This window comes from Psammomys obesus, unplaced genomic scaffold, assembly GCF_907164565.1.
Source record: "Psammomys obesus unplaced genomic scaffold, mPsaObe1.curated_primary_1811, whole genome shotgun sequence".
In the NCBI taxonomy this organism is placed as follows: Eukaryota; Metazoa; Chordata; class Mammalia; order Rodentia; family Muridae; genus Psammomys; species Psammomys obesus.
Genome location: NW_026594418.1, coordinates 1,285,720 through 1,308,121, shown reverse-complemented (window position 1 = coordinate 1,308,121; position 22,402 = coordinate 1,285,720). Strand labels below are relative to the sequence as shown.

The 22,402-nt window shown below is 39.7% G+C and overlaps 1 protein-coding gene across 3 annotated transcripts in view; it reads right to left on the bottom strand.

Annotated features, from left to right (window-relative positions):
- Positions 1 to 8,202: 8,202 nt before the first annotated feature.
- Mysm1 (Myb like, SWIRM and MPN domains 1) overlaps positions 8,203 to 22,402 on the bottom strand; it is a 39,394-nt gene continuing 25,194 nt past the window's right edge. For all 3 annotated transcript variants that reach the window (XM_055618947.1, XM_055618948.1, XM_055618949.1), the window contains 9 exons: positions 20,869 to 20,923; positions 20,506 to 20,556; positions 19,755 to 19,829; positions 19,059 to 19,247; positions 17,850 to 17,982; positions 14,623 to 14,728; positions 14,378 to 14,435; positions 13,243 to 13,410; positions 8,203 to 10,900 (listed from right to left, as the gene is read on the bottom strand). In XM_055618947.1, the coding sequence (XP_055474922.1) occupies positions 13,252 to 13,410; positions 14,378 to 14,435; positions 14,623 to 14,728; positions 17,850 to 17,982; positions 19,059 to 19,247; positions 19,755 to 19,829; positions 20,506 to 20,556; positions 20,869 to 20,923 (826 nt within the window). In that variant the 3' untranslated portion in view covers positions 8,203 to 10,900; positions 13,243 to 13,251. The remainder of the gene's footprint in view (positions 10,901 to 13,242; positions 13,411 to 14,377; positions 14,436 to 14,622; positions 14,729 to 17,849; positions 17,983 to 19,058; positions 19,248 to 19,754; positions 19,830 to 20,505; positions 20,557 to 20,868; positions 20,924 to 22,402) is intronic.

The window sequence follows — 22,402 nt, the reverse complement described above, 5'->3', positions numbered from 1 at the left end:
TTCTGATGATGTTGAATTCCCGTGTACGATGCAGCCGTCCTGGCAACTAGAGAGACTGATGCTCCGTTCTGAAGGACAATCTGGCTAAGCACCATTTTATCCACCAGAGAGGGAGAAGCATGGTAATGAAGCCTGGAACTGGCCAAGGGGGAAAAGGCCCTTTTGATAGACACAGCCCCTGTAACACACCAGTCTATGAAAAACCACTTAGGTGAGCTGCAATGGTTGAACCTTTCCATCCGACTTGTTAAATGAGCTTTTCATATATTGTAGCTTTTAGCTGAACTTCAAATATTTTGCTGCTTTTACTGCTTGAATTTTTATCTTGCCACATAAAATTTAATTTTATATTGTTAAATGCATCCATTTTTTCTTGTGAAATCATAGTTTTATGCTTTGCCTAAAAAGAAACTTTGTAAGAATAGATTCTTATTTATTATTTTTGGTGACCATTTACATCAGACCCAAACTCTTGGGGGCTGTGCAGGAGGAACAGCACAACAGCTTTAGAACTCATGGAATGTGGCCCACAAGTTAGCTCAACCATGATGGGTGTGCCTCGAGAGGACTATGTGTCCTGAGGACTTCATGCTGTTCCAGAGCTTTGCTCTGCTTGTGGCCTTCACTGTCATCACATAACTCCTAATATACAAGTTCTGTGAAAACTCTATGGGGCTTCCAGCCCCTCACTGAGCAGTATCATTGGCTCTTACAATAACAGCGCTTGATCTTTTTCAAGCATTGCTGCTGGAGCAGATTAATGATTCATCCACCACCCTCCGAAAGCACTCAGAGAGGTGGACTCTTAGCAATAACAACCACCCTTGGAGAAAATTTGGAGAAGTAGCTTGCTAGCAAAGTTAGATTAAGAGGTTTTTGTTAGTGGCTTTGATGTATTACATTTTAGGAAACAGTTTGAAGTTCAGAGAGGCATACTCTTAACAGTTGAGCTAGGGCTTTTTGAGGTCAGGGAACAAGAACACCAGCAGCCCAACTGATACTGGCTGACATAACTTTTTTGCTAAAGCTGGTCTGGTGATCACGGTGATGATCAATTTCTTGTACTCCTTTTGCCCTCAGCTTCCTGATATGATTAAAAAAAAAAAAACTGTTAATGAGTAGATATGCACCTTAAACATTTAAAGTAGAAATGACTCACTGTTTTTATATAAAAGCTATATATATTTGTTATTCTTTTAAGATTTTTATAAAATTGCTTTTTAAGATAAATAATAAAATAATTGATCATTTCTTTGTAATGGCAAATTGTAGCTTCCCAGTAAGAGAAACTGGTTGAGAAAATTACCTTGCTTACATGGTTAATCTGTAACAAGTTGCTTAGTTACAAATGGATGTGGGTCCTTAGAAACAATTTGTTTCTCACCCATAAAATGTGAAACATTTGAACATGTGAGGGTATAGAGGAACATGTTTTTCTACATATACTCATTAATATCATCCACATAAAGAAAAAGAATGTAACTACATTGTGGTTTTTGTACTGCTTGAAAGATTTTGCTGGGATATATAAGCTGCAGAAGGAAAAATAAAGTTGGAGCTGAAACTCCATCCACCAAGAAAGTGTGTATGTATATATGTATGTGTATATATGAAGCTGTTGGAGCTTTCTTCGTCCATTAAGTGTGTGTGTGGTGTGTGTGTGTGCGCACACACACGCATTTGATTTACATTCATCATCAACCCCACATCCTCTCCTTGGATTCTGAACATTGTTAGAGCTGGTCTCGACCAGCTTTGTCCACACCTTCCATTCTCCACTGATCTAAGAGACTGGTGCCTTCCTGCCCAGTAGTGCAGTCAGCTGACTTCTCCTCTAAGTGGCCTATTCTCTACAGAGTGGATGCCTCCTGCTCAGCAGGACTTCACATAGGGCTACCTATGATGATGAGCTGTGTGACTGATTATGGCCGCAATAGCTAGGAAACTAACTTTGGTTCCCCGAATGTGGTAGTTTGGATAAAATGGACCCCCCGGGCCCACAGGAAGTGGCACTATTAGGAGGTGTGACCTTGGAGTAGATGTGTCACTAGATCTCAGAAGCCCAAGCCCGGCCAGTGTGTCACTGTCATTTCCTGCTGCCTGTGGATCCAGATGTAGAACTCTTAGCTACATCTCCAGCACCATGTCTGCCTGTGTGCCGCCAAGCTCCCACCGACGATAATGCACTGAAGCGCCGAACTGTAAGCCAAGTCCAATTGTATGTTTTTCTTATAAGAGTTGTTGTGGTTATTTTGTCTCTTCACAGCCATAAAACCCTAACAAAGACACAGACTATCAGAGTTCTGCTTGATAATGAGGCTCCAATGCTTGGTGTCCTTTATTGTTCTTTAGGACAGTGGCTCTCAAACTTCCTAATGCTGAGACCCTTTTATACGGTTCCTCATGTTGTGGTAAACCCCAACCATAAAATTATTTGATTGCTACTTCATACCTGTAATTTTGTTATGAATCGTAATGTAAATATCTGTGTTTTCCGGGAGTCTTAGGCAACCCCTGCGAAAAGGTCATTTGATGCCTAAAGGGTCTGTGACCCGCAAGTTGAGAACCACTGCTTCAGGATATCTGCACGGCAGAGCGGCAGCCTCCGGCCTCTCTGAGGACGCCCTGCTGCAGTGTGCTCGGTGTAAACGCCTTCAAAAGTCCATTCGCCCTCAGGCGAGAAAGCCATTTGATTGGCTTGTGAATGGTCATGGAAACAGCTTCCTGTCAGAGGCAGCAGGAGCTATGATCACTGCAGTGGTAGGGCTTTAATTCCAACAGCCCCCACTGGTGGCCGCAGGGTTCTAATTTTGCCAGTTAAGGTTAGAAAGAATTATGGGAGTCATCACTTCTTGCATGAATTTCCGTAGTTGTTTGCTTCCCACACTGAAACCTTACTGATATACTTAAATGAAATATTAACAGCCTCCCTAGTAATAGTACCTTCAGCTGGCTCAGCTAACCTAGATAGGGACTTCCCTAAACACACTTCAATTGGGCAGCAGGGAAATTTGTCTATTGACATTAAGAAGAAATCATCATCCGGCTTTTAAGGACTCCAAGAAACTTCCAGAAAGGCAAAATCTGAGCAGAAGCTTGGATAGGTTTGAAACAATTGGTCTCACGTGGAATGTGTTCCTTCCCTGACTAGCAAATGATCACATTTGTCAGGTGAGGACAACTTGGCTACCGTAACATCCTTTGTGGCCAGAAATGTGCCTGGCTAGAGCAAGGCTCTAGCTCTGGGTGGGCCAGTGTGGAAACTCCTGATGAATAAAGCAGAGATTTGGAGCAGCAAGAGTCAAGTTCTGGGTCGTCACTTGGACTTTAGACCCTGGTGAAAGGTCCAGGAGCACATGAGGTATACCTTATGGGGTGTTTAAGTAGGCACATGTGGGGTTGGGAACGAGGGAAGATGTTAGATTGGTAATGATGGGGGCAACATGGAAATAAGACTGGCTTCTCCAAAAGTAGGACTGTTTTTTTTTTCTTCTTCTGTAAATCAGAATAACTATAGGACACCAGTTTCCTGTGGGAGTGGAGACTGAAAGGTGTGGTCCAGGGGACTTGGGGGTCTCATAGGGGAAAGGAGGACTTTGGGGTCGGAAGGTTCTGTCTGCAGGTCAGTTCCCTGTATTCTCCAAGTTTGGTATACTGATCCTGAAAGAATCAGACTAACTTTGTAACCTATGTTTCTTTTAATTGCCTTATAACTTATATTTGCAAGTTTTAGGCCCATGTTAATTAAAGCCTCTTAGTGCTTCTCCAGAGAACCGAGGAATGTAAAAGTTCCCGACATTAGCCATCTGTGAGGGCAGAGATAAGGAAGAGAACAAGCAGAGATCTCTACTAAATGGAGATCTGGCGCCGGTGAGATGGGCTTTGTTTGGAAACTGGGCCAAATGGCCCCAATCCTTCTCCTGACCTTTGATCCAAAGCCTGTAACCCCCACTCCTCAGAACAGACATGGGATGAGTTAATCACCTTCCCACATTTAACTGTGGATGGCAGGAAATTCCAAACTGACTTGACGATCAGATATTTACGACAGGGCTGACTGGACCTAAGGGTGACCAGAACTGACCAATTATTTTAAAAGTTAAACATTTCATCCAATCCTAAATTGCCAAAAAGGCAATGCCAGGAGATTCCCGCCTTGTGTCTTTTAAAAACCCAAGGTCTTTGTCTCCCGGGGCCACTCCTTGCTGACTAGCAGGGGTGACCCCATTGTGCAATGGTCAAGAAGAGTCTCTTGTGTTTTTGCATCGATGGATGATTAGTTTCCTGAGTTCTCTTCATACCTTCTTATATTTAGGCTCTTGCTGGGCCTAACAATCCTATCAGAAGCTTCCCATATCCTGGCAGCCCGCAGGCATTATCAGTCAAGTCAATCATCCTGTCTGGGATCTCAGCCCACGTGAAGCTTGCGGTTCATTAATCCTGTGACTTGGCTGCTGCTAAACCCATCCAGAGCTCAGGACGTACTATGTCTCAGCCTTTCTTCACTGAATTGAGAATTTAAAAAAGGGTAATCTGGCGAAGACGACAAGGTAGTTGCAAAATGGCCTCAGTTTTCAATTTTGAGCACCCTTGAGGCACTGGGTGAGAGCCTTTGTGGCACTGCTCACCTATTTGGTCCCGTCTGAACACACATCTCTTTCCCTAGACCGGAGTCTTATAAATCATCTTACCTGCCTCTGGAATCTGACTCCACTTCCGTACTATTGTGCTTTGTCATCCAGACTCCTTTGTGCTAAGCCAGACTCCTGCCTGGCCCGCAGACTATTAGCATTCTGATTTGACTTCTGGGATTTTTTATTTTTGATTTGTTTTGTTTTTTTGAGACAGGGTTTCTCTGTGTCACCTTGGCTGTCCTGGACTTGCTTTATAGACCAGGCTGGCCTCAAAACTCATAGAGATTGGCTTGCCTCTGCCTTCCCAAGTGCTAGGATTACAGGCACATGCCACTGCGGCCAGCTGACTTCTGTAATCTTTTTATCATTATTTTTTCTGATTATAAAAATATACACTGATGGCGGGAAATTAAGAAATTACAGAATCAGCCAGGTGTAATGGCACACACCTTTAATAACAGCACTCGGGATGCAGAGGCACTGTGAGTTTGAGGCCAGCCTCGTTGACAGAGTGAGCACAGGACAGCGAATGTTACACAGAGAAGCCCTGCCTCAAAAACAAACAAACAAACCAACAAACCAAGTGTTAAGTAAGTAAATAAATCAATAAATTACAGAAGTATCACCAAAGCCCAGCGGGGTTGAAGGCTGTTTCCACAGGCAGGATGAATTAATGCCTGCAGTCTGACCAGCAGGCAATGTGACATTACCATTTACCAAAGTAACAAGTGCGGGTTCTACCCTGGGGCCCATGACCCTCCCAACACGGGCTTTTGAGCAGGTTTACAGTACCAGCCATTAGATTCCTTTCTGTGCAGCAGGGCCTTATAGCCAAATGGCAAGCAGTCACCCAGTGTGTCATGCCACTATTACAGGAGTGAACAGATCTTGCCGGGTGTCTAAGTTACTTTTTCTATTGTTTTGAAGAGACACCAGGGCAACTTACAGATCAAGAGTTTATTGGTGGCTTACAGTTTCTGAGGGTGAGTCCATGACCATCATAGTCAGGAGCATGGCAGCAGGCTGGTGGGTATGGCACTGGAGCAGTAGCAGAGAACTTATATCCTTAACCCTAAGCAGGAGATGTTGGGCGTGGCATGGGTTTCTGAAACTTCAAAGAACCCCTCCCCCAACTCCCTATGACACAGCTCCTCCAAGGCAAGGCCAAGCCTCCTAATTCTTCCCAAAGAGTTTCACCAACTGGGAACCAAGTATTCAAAAATATAAGCCCATAGAGGCCATTCTCATTCAGACCACCACAGCTGACAAGTCAATACTGACTCGTGCAGGGTTGGGCCCTGGACGAGGATACTGATGTCTTTTCTCGACCCCCAGGGCTACACAGCACCTTCCGGCACCATGAAAACTGGTCAGCAGGGTTAAAGCTTTCCACTCCTTTGAAATGCGTTTTTTTGAAGTCCTGTCCTAAGTGTGTATTCAGCAACAGGGTCTTACCATGCCGATGTGATGAATAAACAGCCAAGGGCAATGGCAATAGTCTGGCTGTTCTGGAGACTTCTGGGGCCTCCCTGATCAATTAACTCATAGGGAGCCATCCCATGCCTTGTCCTACAATAACCCATGCGTTCTGGGAGTGGCACTGTCATAATGCAAGGTAATCCTGTTCAACTTTCTTTTTCTGAACTTGTATTTTGAAATTGGCTTACAAACGAGTGGGTTCCCATAAGGTTTTTAACATCCATCGTAGCTTTGGTTACCACACACTGTCCTCCCCTGTCGTTCCCCCCCCTACACACACACACTCACTAAATTCTTCACGTCCTAATGTGCCTCATAGGATAATGGGAAAAATATGGAAAACAAAAACAAGCATTCCATTTTAGTGTATCTTTCTGAAAATGCAAGATTCTGAACAAATGTGTAAGCATGTGGTGTAGCCTGTTTCAAACAAGCATTCTGTCTTGAGGTTCAGTGATGCAGAAACCATTCAAGCACAAATAGAACTGTGAGACAATTCTTGAGCCATGGTTGCAATCAGAAAGTTAAAAAAAAAAAGCTTAATTATTAAGAATCCCTAACAACTATACAGAGGAATGAACTTCCAATGAAATAAAAGCTTTGTGGAATTAATTTTCAGGATTTCATCATATCTGGCAAATAAATCATTATTTTTTTACTTGGGTACTTGACTTAACTATAAAAAATAAAAATTTCTCCAAGATACTAAAAAATTTAAAAGAAGTAAAACTGTTGTTGGCTTAACAACTACTAGGAATCTCTCCTGCAAGTACTGACTGTACACTGAAAACCAAAACCAAACAACCCAAACCACGTGAAATAAGAACATAGGTACAATCTGATTATCCACCGCATACTACCAGATCCACTAGGACAGACTAGAGCATGGAATGCCACACACATACATAAAGAAGGGAATAAAAAAGGGACAGGTAGTACAAGGTCTCACACACTCTTGGCAAGTTAGCACTGAGCCACAACCCTGAACAGGTGTTCTTAATGAGAATATAAAGATGCCTTGTTTTATATAAAATGTGTACTTTCTTTCATGCTAGGAATAGAAAATGGAAAGTTCAAAATTAGTTAAACCAATATTTGCACTGATTTTTAAGATGAGATTCACTTTCTACTTACTAAAATTTTTTTAAAAATGTTTCCTGAGATGTGTGTATCAGCATTTGACACAGTGTATGTGTGGATATCAGAGGACTACTGCAGGAGTTAGCTCTTTCCACTACGTGGATCTTGGGAACAGAACCTGGGCCATTAGATCTCTTTATCCACTACCTCACTGGCCTCTACTTTATACCTTCTGTGACTTAAAATTTAATGCACTGGCTGAATGTTGCTCTCATAATTACCATCTTCATATATGCTACTCTCTGATCAAAATATTTTGTTTTTCTAACCTCCAGTTATGCTGGAATCATTTTCAGCATCTTCTAAATATCCCATAATCAAACCTGCCAGGTACTTCTTTTAAAGGCACACTCCCAGTCCAGAGAATTCTCACCACCACTCTCTGTTACCCGTCTATAGGCATTTTATAACCAACTGCAGCTTGTTTTGCATTTTCCCACTAATCGGGTTCTTGTAGGAAGTCAAGATTTACTGATCGTTGTGTCCCTGTGAGCTGTGTAAGATATGCTCACCTAAGCCTGGTGTGAATGAATGTGGCTGTAGTGTTTGGATGTTCTTGAATGGCCCCACAGGCTCATATATTTGGATACCTGGTCTCCACAGGTAGAACTGTGTGTGAATGATTAGAAGGTATGACCTTGATGGAGGAAGAGACACTGAGGCGCTGGCTTTGAGGTTTCCAAAGCCCATACCATTTCCAGTTTGCACTTTCTCTGCCATCTGCTTGGGGATAAGGTATAAAGTTCTCAGCTAACGCTCCAATGCCATGCCTAACGGCCTTTTGCCATACTCCTTGACATGATGGTCATGGACCCTCTGGATTCAAGTGTAAACCCCAAATTAAATGCTCTCTTTTTAAGTTGCCTTGGTCATGTGTTTTGTCATAGCACAAGAAAGGTAACTAAGATAGTGCCTTCTTTTTGTAATTCAACACATATATTACTAATAGTTTACAACAACATCAAAACCACCTGTTTTATTGCCAAATTTTTGTCTACATTGACTTGGCAGCATGTTTCTCCTTAGCTTTCATTGTAAGGTAATAAGTCAAAGCTTAAATCAGGTATGTCACAAGTAAGTACAGAAAGGTGAGTTTATATTTTGGGGGAAATCTTGTATAATCTTACAAACACTGATATTTACAATATTCTTTAATGTAAATATATACAACATATCATTTAACATTTAAATGTACAAAATAGTTTTAAATCATATTGTTAAAGAACACTGTAAAATGCAAAGTAGTGAAGAAATTCACAAAACTAATATTGTAGGAAAACAAGTTCATAAACTGTCATGCAGTATCTTATATAAAACATAACTGTGCAAGTCAACTCCAATCTACTCATTTAAAGGCGATGTAAATTACTCATCTACATAAATCATGCCAATACTTAATTACAACTTTAGAACTCATATGCTAAAGCAGAAAATTGTTTTGTTTTAAAGATAGGGTCTTCCTATTCCTAGGAATATGTAGACCAGGCTGGCCTTGAACTCTAGAAATCCATCTATCTTTGCTTCTGAATTCTGGGATTAAAGGTGTGCACCATCACACAAGTCTCCACGTTATGATATGAAAAAGGAATATGAACTGTGATAACATATCTAACAAATTTCTGAAAAACTACTAAGAAACATCAGAGACAACAAACCAAGCATTTCCCCTGGAATTCACACGTGTGTGTGACAGAGACACCAAAAGATGAAAATAAAAGCTACCCAGGTGCTGCGAACTAATTTCAGCTTTAACACTTAGTTTCATTTAGAACCATTTCAGTTCCTCTTGGATGCTTTCATTTTCTCCTGATTTAGTGGGGGCAATAAGGCAATGATGAGTAAGGCAGAGGAGATACCAGAAAGCAAAATTACAGGCAACAAAAGCACACATAAAACCTTTTCAGAAAAGGTCAGGAAATGATTACATATATTACATTATTCTCCTAACTGATTTTTCTGGGAATATCACAAAATATATTGTCATAAAAGTACTATTAGGAAATGGAAACTAGAGATCCAGATCAAATTTCTTTGTTAATGCTGACAGAGTACATGTTCATCAACATGTGTGTGCTTTTCTTTGTGCTTCTATGATGGTACTTTCCTTCATGCTATTCTATTTGATAACAGATTAAGCTTCTTGGTGGTAGAGATGAAAGTAGAAAAAGGAAAATTTGGATGGCAACTCTGTTATTGATGAGACACCCACACGGGATATCCACTGATGATGTACAAGTGTGTGTACAAGGAGGTGTCAAAGGTGTCTTTGTCTGGCGTGGAGCAGAGCATCACTCTCAGGCATACTGATTCTATCAGCTTCTCCAGCTCATTCTGTCAGGACCCAGAAATATACATCGGGAAAAGGTAAACTAAAGAGCAGTAGGACGGCTTGGGCTGGAAGGCTAAGGATGCCATGTTCTTGAACTGAGAACTGAAGAGGCTAAATGTGCTTGTAGTCTGCACGTCACAGACCTCACTTAGCCAAACCAGAGAAAAGAAACATTCTGTGGAGAAGCCTAGGCCAGTACTAAACAATTCAGGGAAATCAGAATGGGTCTGTCAAACACTTTCAGTGGACGATATTAAGATCTTAAATCTCCTGAGCTGTAAGGATGAACGAATAATGGGGTTTGAGAGAAAAAGGAAGAAAGCTACTTCACTGTGTGAGACATAGCACAAGATGTAAAAGTAGGAAGCAGAACAAAAATGCTTACCAGCTGACTTCTAACTACTGTCTCCAACCCCAACCCCCCTCAATAATGGGGGTTAACCAATACCAACTTTTGGCTAGGGTGGGAAGGAATGAAGTTCAAATGTACAGGCCTATTGATGCTGCCGACTGCAGTGCTATTGGTGGAGTGGCACTAAATGACCAAGGAGCAAGGGGATAGAGAATACTGACTGCATTTTCTGACAACAGCCTTAGAACACAGGCAGGGCAAACCATCCATTAGGCACAATGTCTTAGACTCTCAGTATTCTGAAGCGCATGTAACAAATGTTTTACTTAATTTTATTAGGAAAAACAACCTGAGTTTTAAATTAAAGGAATATTTTACTTCTCCAAAATGTGAATACTGTTATTTCATACAAACACAATTATAAAATGTAATTCTGAATTCTGTATGGAAGGGGTCTGAATGGGCAAAAGTGCTTAGGGCCTAAAAACCTCATGAGCTTTGAGTACATGGTCAAACCAACTACAGGAAGGAGAGCTCCAGGCCAATTAAAAGGACTGGAAAAGAATGGTTCAAGGCTAAATGAGGGCCAGGGTCTTGTTTCACTGATTTTGTTTCTTGAGAATTATTTCTGAAGAACAACTAAGTCTAATATAGGAGAAGAATGATCATTAATTTTCCTTAGCAAAGTCAGATTAAGAACAAATTTAAGCTCATTATTTTACAGTTGTGTGCACCAATAAAAACAGAACGTAGGCTGAAGAGACTCGGGTGTCTCTGGTCCTCCACTTCTGCAAACATTGTTGGGATGGGCTTTTCTTTAGTTTTTCATGAACTTCTGTGTTACATGCCCCTTGGGTTCCAGACTCATCTGTGCTTCTTTAAGGCCTTGGCTCTAACTATCCTCAGGAGGCCAAGGTTGTCAAGGTCAGCAGAAAAGCCATCTGCAGCTGCCAAAGCAAGTAGACCCTATGTCAAGAGAAAAGAAAACAGCATTGAGAAAGAATAGGAAAGAAAGAGACAAATGATGAATCTGAATGTTCTAAATTTGTGCTATTAAAAACTGGTTAAGAATTTAATTCCTGTGTGAAATATCTTCTGAATAATAGGTTTGAGATATCTGTTCTTTGTTTAGCAAACAGCCATAAGCCTCCAAGAGAATAAAAGTTCCTTTTACATCTCTGTATTTTAAAATATTTCATAAGGTAAATTACAAATATAGTCTATAGTCAGAAAAACAGACCCTCAATAGTTGCTTAAAAACTTGTCTTCTCACAGCCTTACACTCTGACTACTGCCATTCTTGAAGTCCTTACAATGAAGGACTAGTGAATACCAGGGTAGTGAATACCCTGGCATGTGAGAAATACAGATTTGAGAAAGAACTTTTAGCAATTCAACAACATTCTAGGGAAACAGGAAGAAAGTTAATCAACATCCATTTCCAGGTCTGTTCCAAAAGCCTATGAAGAGACAGGTGAAAAGGAAGAAAAGCACAAAGGAATGAATTGCTATTGGCTATAGCCTTTTGACTAATTGCTTTTGACTATAGCCAATTGATATAGCCTTCTGTGCTTGAAGAGACACCAAGTTATACAATTCTAGCTCTTTAGTAGTTCCATCCTTTGCCTGCAAAAGATCATCCTGAGTGAGGTAACCCAAAAGCATGGTATATACTCACTTATAATTGGATATTAGCCATATAATAGGATAAACATACTAAAATCTACAGACCTAAAGAAGCTCAATAACAAGGACCCTAGTGAAGTAGTAGGAGAGAAGGAACAAGGTGGAAGCCTACCACAGATGTCCTGTAAAAGATTCCACCAAGCAGGAGATCGAAGCAGATGCAAAGACTCGTAGCCAAACTTTGAACACAGTGCAGGGAGTCTTATGGAAGAATGGGGATATAGAAAGACACAGAGGGGAACAGGAGGTCCACAAGGAGACCAACAAAGTCTCAAACAGCTGGGTTCAGTGGGGTACTGTAGAGACTGATACATCAACCAAAGACCATCCATAGAAAGGACTAGAACCCCTGCTCAGATGTAGCCCATAGACAGCTCAGTCTCCATGGGGTTCCCTAGTAAGGGGAGAAGAGACAGGCTCTGACATGAACTCAGTTGCCTGCCGCTTGATCACTTCTCCCTGGTGGGGCGACCTAGCCAGTCCAAAGAGAAAGAGGAGCAAGGCAGTCCTGATGGGACCTGATAGGCTAGCAGACAGTAGAGAAGGACCTCCCCTATCAGTGGACCAGGGAAGAGGAATAGGGGAGGAAGAGGGATGGAAGGAACTACAACCGGGATACAAATTAAATAAAGTGTAAACAATGATGATATTAAACTGTTTAGGTCACTACTGATACTATTTAACCATGATTATAAACAAATTTAGTTATTAAACAACTAAGTCAGAACAAGATGGACAAAGCCATCCCTTTGGGGGAGATGATACTTTACAATCTTTTCATATATAGTTCATGAAAATAAAAGTGAAAACACACACACACACACACACACACACACACCTCTTTAAATTTCAACTAAGGAACTTGGAGTTCAGAGAAATGTGCCCGGAACAAGGTCATGTACCAAAGCTGGCAGAGATTAGGTTGAGAGCTCAGGATTCCTGAATTTTTGCTCTGGAGTTCTTATACTTCCAGACTTCAAAGGGATTTTACAAAGTCTGTTTTATTGTTCATATTAAATGTACACAGAGAAAGAGAAAAACTGGTACAGTGCTACACAATAAAAGTAAAGCAAATACAGAGGACTGCAAACTGGTTTTTCCCCCTTTTGGTCTCTTGCTGAATGTTTCTAAGGAATGTTTTTTCCTTCTGCCTTGTTTGGCATTCTACACCATGTTCTTAGATTTACTAGTCAGTAGTTCTCAACCACAGTAACTCTTTCCACACCTAGGCTACAACATCCAAAGAACACATACACACACACCTGACCACCAGAACATACAGGAGAGAAGTTATGTCTAATGAGATAAGATGTTGGAATGAGAAATAAAGACTACTTCAGAGAAGTAAAGCTTAGACATAGTCTACGTATCAAGCTGTGTATAGCAAAGCACACCAGCACTCCATCTTTCATTAGTCTACCTGCACTGCTTATTCTAGACAGGAACCCAACACTCTTGAGTGTCACTAAGCGAAACAAGCCCAATTCTCTTCATTTTTTACATTATTTATGTGGAAAAGTTTAGAATTTTATGGATTGAAAGAAAAACCCACTTAATTTATACTGCTATAACATGTCAAGGTCATGCATATAACTGCAGCATGTCAAGGTCAGACGTCTTACTTTAAATAATCACATGAACAGCTCCTTTGTGCTGCTCTCTTCAGCCAGTCCATTTTCTTCCTTGCTTTTGTAATTGGAAAGGAACAGATTTTCTATCTGAGTCAAGAATTCTTCAGCGATGAAGCAATTGGCTACTTTGCTTAGTGTTTTCCTTAGACACTCCAAAAGCTAGTAAAAGAAAAAACATTATATTTAAATACTTAAGTATTAAGAGGGCTGGCGTAACTGCCACTATTTCTTTTCAAACCTCAGATTTCTTAATACTCAAATGAGAAATACTGTCCTCACCAATCTCTGTCTGGAACATAGAAATCACTGTTAAAGGTAAATGAGCTCCCTTACAACTCCACAGGAAAAGAACCATATGCAAGGAATGCTTTCTACTGTGGACAAATCTGTGATTTTGCAATTACATTTACAGAGACAAACCATGTGTACAGTTTTAAAAACAAACAACAAAGCACATAGAACCTTGGGTCTAGGGGTACAGCACAGTGCCTGATAACCATGTACAAGGCTCAAATTTGAGCACCCAGCCCCAAACCCAAACAAACAAAACAGAGAGACAGAAAGAACAAAAAGAGAACTATGTATATAGTTCTTGGCCAGTTTCCTGGGAGATAAACACATTGGTCTTTCAATAGTATATAGAAAGATGTAGCAAAATGAACTTACTATGCTTACTTTTTAGTAATATTGCCAAAACAACTAAAATAAAATAAAAAAATGTTGACAGTCTATTATTCATCTTAACCAGAAGTGTAAAAACAAAATCTAAACCTTTATTTTCTAAATGCAAAGTTAGAGCAAAATGAGCATTTAAATTAGACTTATACTGTATTTCTTAAAAAATGGTCAACCATTACAGTTAAAAGAGAACATGGTACTTGTGAATTTTAAAGATAAAAGTTTTTTTTTTCATTATATACAATAAACTGGTAAGAAATACTTAAGTCAACACGGAGAAATGTATTATAAAAGAGTATTATTTCTATGTACACTCTTAGCCAATAAAACACACTGTTTTTACAAAGTAAATCAATAAAGAAAAGATTGAAAATGTATCCAAACACACCAAGATGACTAGAGCTTTGGAATCTGAATAATGAAACCATTAAAAATGAAGGCAGCTTACTTTTTGCAAACAAGTTAGGTCAGAATCCCGGTGAAAGATTCTATCCATGGGGACACTGCTGTAGGAAGAAATTTGAAAAGAAACTGTTAAGACAAATATACAATTGGTTTGTGTAATAAAACTGTCACTGATGCCGGGCATCAGGATTTTATATTTAATCTAGGCTTTGCTTTCTCTGACTCAATTTAACAAGAAAGCCTACAAATGTGTGGGGATATCACAAACCCCTATAGGATAGCACATACCTATGAGAAAGCCTGTATTTTTCAATTATCCATCTTGTCTTTTCAAACACTAATTCCCATTGAGGTTCTTCTAACATCTGTTGTACTTCAAATTTGTAAGGTAAACCTAGAGAAGTGTAAAGATGCACATTTTCATCAACTATTTCTCCAATCTCCTTTTAATTAAAATTCTCTTCAGTGTTTTTAATTAACAGCTTGGCAGACCAATTGAATAGCTCTTTAAACACTGGGCATTCATCAAATATTTACTGCCTGACTATATGTGTCCCTCCAAGCATGTTAATACTAAGCTATTACTAGTAATGAAGAAAAGTAAGTGTCCCTTTCCTGACAGTTCTGTGAAAAGCTCTGTTAAGGCAGAATGTCTTCTCATTTATCATCCAAGCCAAGAGAGCTTTTGAGCAGAAGAGGGCACTGTTAGTAATAAACTGGGACTGTTCTCAGCAAAGCAAGACACAGTACCTTAGAACAAGTCATCAATGCTGCATCGGCAGGCAGCATTCCTACTTTAAAGCTGCGGAAACTATCAGGCATTCAGACTAGGACAATGGCACTTTAACAACGAAACAAAAGTCAGCCTAACTGTCAAAATGCATAAAAGAAGCAGTTTTTTTGCTTATTTGCTTTAATTCTTTCTTCACGAGTTTATAGGAGGAAAGAGACAGCAAGCCTGATGATGACTATGGTTCTTTTCTTTTCTCAGTTCTCCTCCCTTGCCTTCTAGCAACTTAACAGTGACACATCCTACAGGAGCCACTGAGCAGGTTTGTTTTGGTGAAGACAACACCTGGGCTACCTACAAAGCACAGCTGCCAGCTACAGTAACTATCTACTGACAACCTGGTGCATGCTTACAATCCTTACAAGTACTGGCTCTATAAACAAGGTAATTGTATTCCTCATTAACAGAAGCAGCAGAGGCCAACCAGAGTATAAGCCCAAGGTAAAATAAAGAGTGCATGTCAGAGCCAGGATCTTAATATAGTTAAGTAATTTTTATTCTTAATTAAAGTTAAAAGTGGGAATAAAGTAAATACTACAGGTTGGCAGCTGATAGAAAAACATACATATGCTTGCATAAACTATACATAACTACTTGGTGTGACTAAGAAAAATTCTATTTAAAAAAGCACCTAAGTAAAAGTTGCCTTTCATTCAGAATATTCATATCTAATATGATATTAAAAAAAACAATCACTAAGTACAGAAAATGCTTATTATTAGAGACCTTCTAAAGACACAACTGGGTTTACAAGTAAGAAGTAGCATTATCTTAAAACTTGTAGACAACCTCGACTCCTGTGCTACATGGTTTCCAAAAAGTCAAAGCAAATGACTCAAAGCTCACATGACCACATTCTAATACACACTGTTACCAACAGGCAAGTTCCCAAGGCCACTCTGACCAACAGACTCTGCAAGGTCAACAGACTGAGTATCTGTGTGCTAGTCAATGGAGCTTATTCTTCGGAGTGCCAGTCCCCTGCCTCTGCTCCTTTCTTCACGAGCACATGCTATCTATACTTTGCTAACTACATGAGAGGGTACTATCTACAACCTTCTGGACTCTGGAATTCAGTGTGAAATAATGCAGCACACTGTTCTCTGGTAACAGAGCTGCCTCACCTCCATCACCTTCACTCGTTTGCCAGAACCTGGCTGAGTTTCTCTCCTCCTGATCACTAAGTATGGCAATTTGAGCTTAATGGAGTTATTTTCCATTTTTAGCGACTATTTTCCTTCACAGCCTGAGTTATATCCTAAATAAAATTCTATTGTTTTATATATTTTACCTATTACTTTGATTGCTTCAAAAAAATCTTCATTACTTCATTCTGACACGAAGCAGGATTACATAAACTTTAAATCATTAAATTCTAATTAATTTATATGTGAATAGTTACATGTATCCAGTATCCACTACTGTATTAGAAATGATTAGAATAGAGGCTTATGACCAAAACCCAGAAGACTGAGATGTGACTTAGAAAAGACAAGTTTTCTGTGATGCTTTCTTTCATAATGTTTACATATTATAGTCAAGTTGAAGAATTATGTGCTGTACTCAGCAGGGCATTTGAAACCACTACTGATATTATTCATTTAATAAAAGTTCAGTGCTGATTAGTTGGTATGAGGAATAAAAAATAATAAATAAATTGTATTAAGAGACAAAGTGGTTAGGGGAGGGACATGGGAGAAGAGGGAGGGAGGATGGGATTGGGAAGGGATCCCAATCCCAGCTGGGGGCTACAGCTGGGATACAAAGTGAATAAATTGTAATAAATAAAAAAGTGAAAAAAGTGGTCATTAAGGCAGAAAAGTATTGCAGATTTATAAAGAAGAAAAAGATACATTAACAGTCAACAGTGCTGAAAATATTTTATGAAGTACAGAGCACCAAAGAATATTAGGAATAAAGTGAAACTAATTTTAAGCAAACATTCATTTAGAACTCACTTTGTGCCAGGCTCCAGGCTGGAAGCTGGATAGAAATGTGAGTGCATTACAGTATGTAGTGGCAAAGATGTCATTATTCAATAGGGAAGGGAACACTGCACAAGCATTTCACAATGAATTACAGTCAGAGAAAATCTGAGCCTCCAACTACTTCCTTTCCATCAAAGTTCCCTTCCTGCCTTTCTTAGTCTGTTATATTAATTCCTGTGAAGAGAAAACTAACTAGAACAACCAGAGGAGACACATCCCAGAGAAACAACTTAGGTAACTGGCTGTGTCAAACTAGTTCTTTCTTGAGACAGATGGGACTTAGGAGATCTGAAGTCAGTCTGTCTCTGGGAAGCCTAATCCCTCGGGAGGCAATGGAAATGTAGGGTTATGGCTTTGTCCTTTGTTTACATGCCCCAGCAGAGAAAGCGAGACTGTGTGCATGGAAAGCTTTTCATGAGAGGAGAGCTGTGTTTGGGCACTGCAGTGTCCCCATGACCAGTCTATATACCCTGCCTATGCAGGCAGTTGCACAGTGCCCGCACGCACACCCTGCGCAACACGGCGATGCCAGTGCTCAGCACACGTACCGCCGCCTCTAACACTCTCCACAGTTTCACCCTTTTAAATAAGGCCATGGCAAACTAGAATGAAAGAAACGAGGCTGATTTAACTAGGTAGCGTCCATCGAGTCCTTGGGTGATATACACATTTTCTCATCAAATATTCTGTGATTTGAGGATAGGGATAGTAAGAACTTATGATTGCTGACAACTTACGATAGGTCCCATCAGGACTAACTTCTTCACTTATAACCAAGCAGGTAATCTGGGAATATGGTAAAGGATTACTTCGATTATATGGACTAACAATCATTCCAATGAACTTTGCTCCTCCTCTGGAGAAGTAACTCTGTAATGATAAGAAAAGTATAATTAATTTCAATTATCAATGCTCTACATAGCTAACTGGAGAAAAGAAAACAAAAACGGGCTCTATTCAAATAGTAGCAACTGAGTGAAATGTCTTAAGTACTCATTTCAGATACAAACTGTTCACTTTTTCATCAGAAATGCTTCTTAAAAATACATGCACCATGACTCAGAGAATGGCTTAGTATGTAAGCAGGAGGACAAAGGTTCTCCTATTCAGAATCCCCGTAATAAGCCTGGTGTAAACAATTATATGCACCTGTAACTTGTAGCCTTAGTGCTACGCAGGAGATGGGGAGACAGGGTGATGCCTGGGTACCAGCCTAGCTACAGGCTCAGTGAGATATCTCATCTCAAGGGGGAAAAAAGTGACAGGACTTGGAATGTTCTCTTCTGGCTCATGTGCAAGCACAAGGAGTATGCACCTCATCACACACACATACATACAAAATTACAAAATGATAGCAAAAGTTCGCGTACATTAGTTAGGGGTGGTGGTATGTGTCTACCTCCCAGTACTCAAGAGGCTGAGACAGGGGAATGGTGAATTACAAGTTCTAACCTGGACCCAGAGAGTAACAGTCTTTGTCAAACAAAACATAATAAATGTGTTTACATGCTATAATACCAAATAATCTGACTATAATTCTTACTAGCATGGCAATAACTATAAATAGCTACTTACATAGAAAATGCACATTGAACATAAAATTGAATAAAAACAAAACTTTTTTCCCTAAGAGATGCATCAATGCTTCCAACTACTATAGTTGCAACGAGTCCTGTCCTACTTCTTCCTGTCAGTTTGTGAAAGGCTCTAAAAGTTTGTCTAAAAACAAACAAGCAAAACAAAACAACCTGTCTATACTCAATTACTGATCTTCCAAATGCTTACTAATGTATCAATAAAAAAGGCAAGTTATTTCAAACTACAGATGTAAAGAATGTTCGAAGTGTAAAGCTAAAAATAACAGATGTTTTTATTTCATAGAAATCAACAAAAGAATGTGTAATAAATAATTTACAAAATGTAGGTATGCAACACTACAAACACACCTGGTATTTGGCTTGTGTGTCAATATCTCGTAAAGACGGATTAGGATCAAACGCGGGGTGAGAATGGTACCAGCCAATAACACTGTAGCCTCTAAGAGCCAAGGTTTCTGAGGCCTGTGTTTGTGACACAGGATCCATCTCACACTGTAGTCCTGTGCTGAGACTGTTACATGGTTCCGCTGCACAGACCTGTAAAGGATTTTTTTTTTACATGATTACAGTGAAATTAATTCTATTACCTGCCAGATAAATTAAACTCCAATAGTGTGACTGTAGCAGGCACTTGGCAAACAGTTTTCTAATCTAAAAGGCATGACAATAGTTAGTTTTCCAGGCTGCACCATAATGCCTACCCAACGACATTTTCAACAATTCTTATTACATATGCAAATAGTTTCAGCAGAATGCTATGTAACAATTTTTACCCATAAGCACTAGAATACATTCCCACCCTTAGTTGTAGCTTTTCTCTGCTGAGTGTAGTGTGTAGCCAAGGCTGGCAGAATGCTCTCTCCCTTGATAGAAAACAGATGCTGAGTATGTGGAATGCTAAGTACCTTCTGATGCATAACCATCTACACTTGCATACTCTCACACAGAGCCATACCTCAATATTTTAATTTTATTTTCTGAACTCTATCAAGTATTTGGTATAGCAGCCAGACTTGGTAACTGAAATATTTTAAAAAGACTTACTTCAAGGATCTTATCAGCCTCTGAGTATCTTCCTCCTAACAGCCCAATCACTTCTGCCATTGACACGTGAGCATGCTAAAAGAAACATGAGGACAGACTTAAGGCCAAATCCACAAACACAGCCAACACAACCCGCCTCACTAGTATATAACAATGCTGTTGCACTGCTCTGAATAGACAGGCATGGCAGGGAGCTGGTGGCGGGGTTCGAACTTCAGTCTCTTTCCTGATGCCCAAGAAGCTTTGAACCACACACCAGAAGATGGGACTTGTTCACTTAAGAAAGAAGATAGCATTTGCATCCTAGGGACACAAAGTAAGTCATCCTAGAACCTTCTGTAGAAAACCAACACATAGACAAGGTTAGGTGTCTATAGACAGTACAAACAAGGAACCCCTGCGTTTTAGACATACTGGGGTTTTAGTCATCTACCGGGCAGCAGACATGGGACAGCAGAAAATGGTAAAAGGTTAATGATGGTAGACAATCTGCAACTCATATGAATTTATTTTTTCTAAAATATGGAAACATACCATTGTCTGGCTTTTCCTCAAAAGAAAAGAAATTTGATTCCTTGTAAAGAGAATAGTTGAAATCTGAAATATGTATCTTCTACTTTCTCTTAGGCATGCAAGGAAGAAGGAGGAGGAGGAAAAAAAGAGGAGGAGGAGGAAGAAGAAGAAGAAGAAGAAATAGAATACAAGAACAGAAATCATAATGACTAAGTAAAGCATGTTAAGTTATCCTTACCAAATCCATTATTAAAAGTACTTCTGAGGCTACTTTCACCTGAAATGGCTCCTGAATTTAAAAAAAAAAAAAAAAAAAAAAAGGAGGGGAACATTAAGAAAAGATTTTTGTTCTTCCCATAGACATATACATTCTTTCTCCTTACCCACCCACCAAGTTCTCACCATTCAACAAAGTCCAGTACAAACGAGACTTTAAAACACCACTTTTTTCTTTCATTTTCTGCCTGACCCATTCACCTGCTCCTTACTACACCCTAAATGTCCAATTCATTTATATACATGCCTTACATACACAGATAAAGAGTAAGTATTTCCTGTTGGATGGGAGCATTATTAATGATTGCTCATTGATAACAAGTACCTGTTTTTCTTCACTGAAAAAATTACAAGGTATCAGCTGGAAGGGATCGAGTGAGCTGAAAAAAGAAAAAAGAATTAATATAGTCTCAAGGAGATTGAGATAAAGTAATAATCACGAATTTGAAAAATTAGCAAAAATATAAACCCAAACTTTTGCCTGTATGAAAAAAATATTAGGCCAGGAGAATCTCTTACAGGGAGTTACATATTCTTACATATCTGACTAAAAGCAGGAACTCTGGGACAAAATAGCTGTGTTTTATTTCCTTTTAGCAAATGAAGAGTCCTGACAGAAAGTTCAAGTAAGATGTTTCTCATAAAAGCTTGTCAAATTGAGTGTAAGACCTTTAATCCCACTATTCAGGAGGCAGAGGCCAGCCTGGTCTACACAGTGAGCTCTAGGACAACCAGGGATACAGATTGAGACCCTGTCTCAAAGGAAACGCATGCACATACACCAATACTTGTCAGTATCTTAACAGATTCATTAAGACAATAAACGCCTTTTAAACTAAGGAGTAACTAACAAGTTTATTAAACAAATTAATGCAAACAGAAAGCCCTATGATAATACTTCAAAATGTAAAGAGATGAAGGGAAGCTAAGCAAAGCTGGATACAAAAGCATGTAAAAACAAAAACAAACAAACAAACAAAAACCAAAAAGTCCCTCTAAGAAAGGCTTTGACCACTAACATTGATTTTTGAAAGAAAATAGCAGTTCAAAATTTATTATTTTTTAGATTTATAAAATTTTACTTTATGTGTATCAGTGCTTGCCTGAATGTAGATATGTATACGGAGTGTATGTGATGCCCACCATACTCCAAAGAGTATGTCAGCTCCCTTGCAGCTGGAGTTATGGATGGCTGTAAGCCTCTACGTGGGTACTGGGAACTGAACCTAGGTCCTTTGCAAGAGCAGGAAGTGCTCCTAACCACTGAGCTCTATCTCCAGGTATTGGAATAATGTTTATAGAAAGAAAATCAATCAGAAATATTTCTAGTAAGACAACTTGGAAAGAGTAGCAGGTTGAATTCCCATCTGACAAAAGAGTATGTGAGGGTAGCTAAAGGGTTAGGGTGGAGAAATGGCTTGAAGGGTCAGAACACTGGCTGCTCTTCCAGAAGACCAAGACTGGATTCCCAGTGCCCACACGGCGGCTCACTATGATCCGTAACTCCAGCTCCAGGGAATCCAACACTCTCTTCTAGCCTCCAAAGCTATCAGGCATACACTTATAATGCAGACTGAGACAGACTGGAAATGTGGAAATGTTGAAAAGAGAACCCAAGAATGTCTCTGAATTTAACTTGCACAGACAAGAGCAGGCTGATGTCTCCCTTTCTAAGAAAGAAATAATTTTTAGTTTTACTTCACGTGCACTGGTATGAAGATGTCAGATCCACGGGGACTGCAGTTACAGACAGTTCTGAGCTGCCATGAGGGTGCTGGAATAGAACCCTGGTCCTTTGGAAAAGCAGCCCGTGCTCTCAACCACTGAGTGACCTTTCCATTACCAGGTTGATGCTTCTT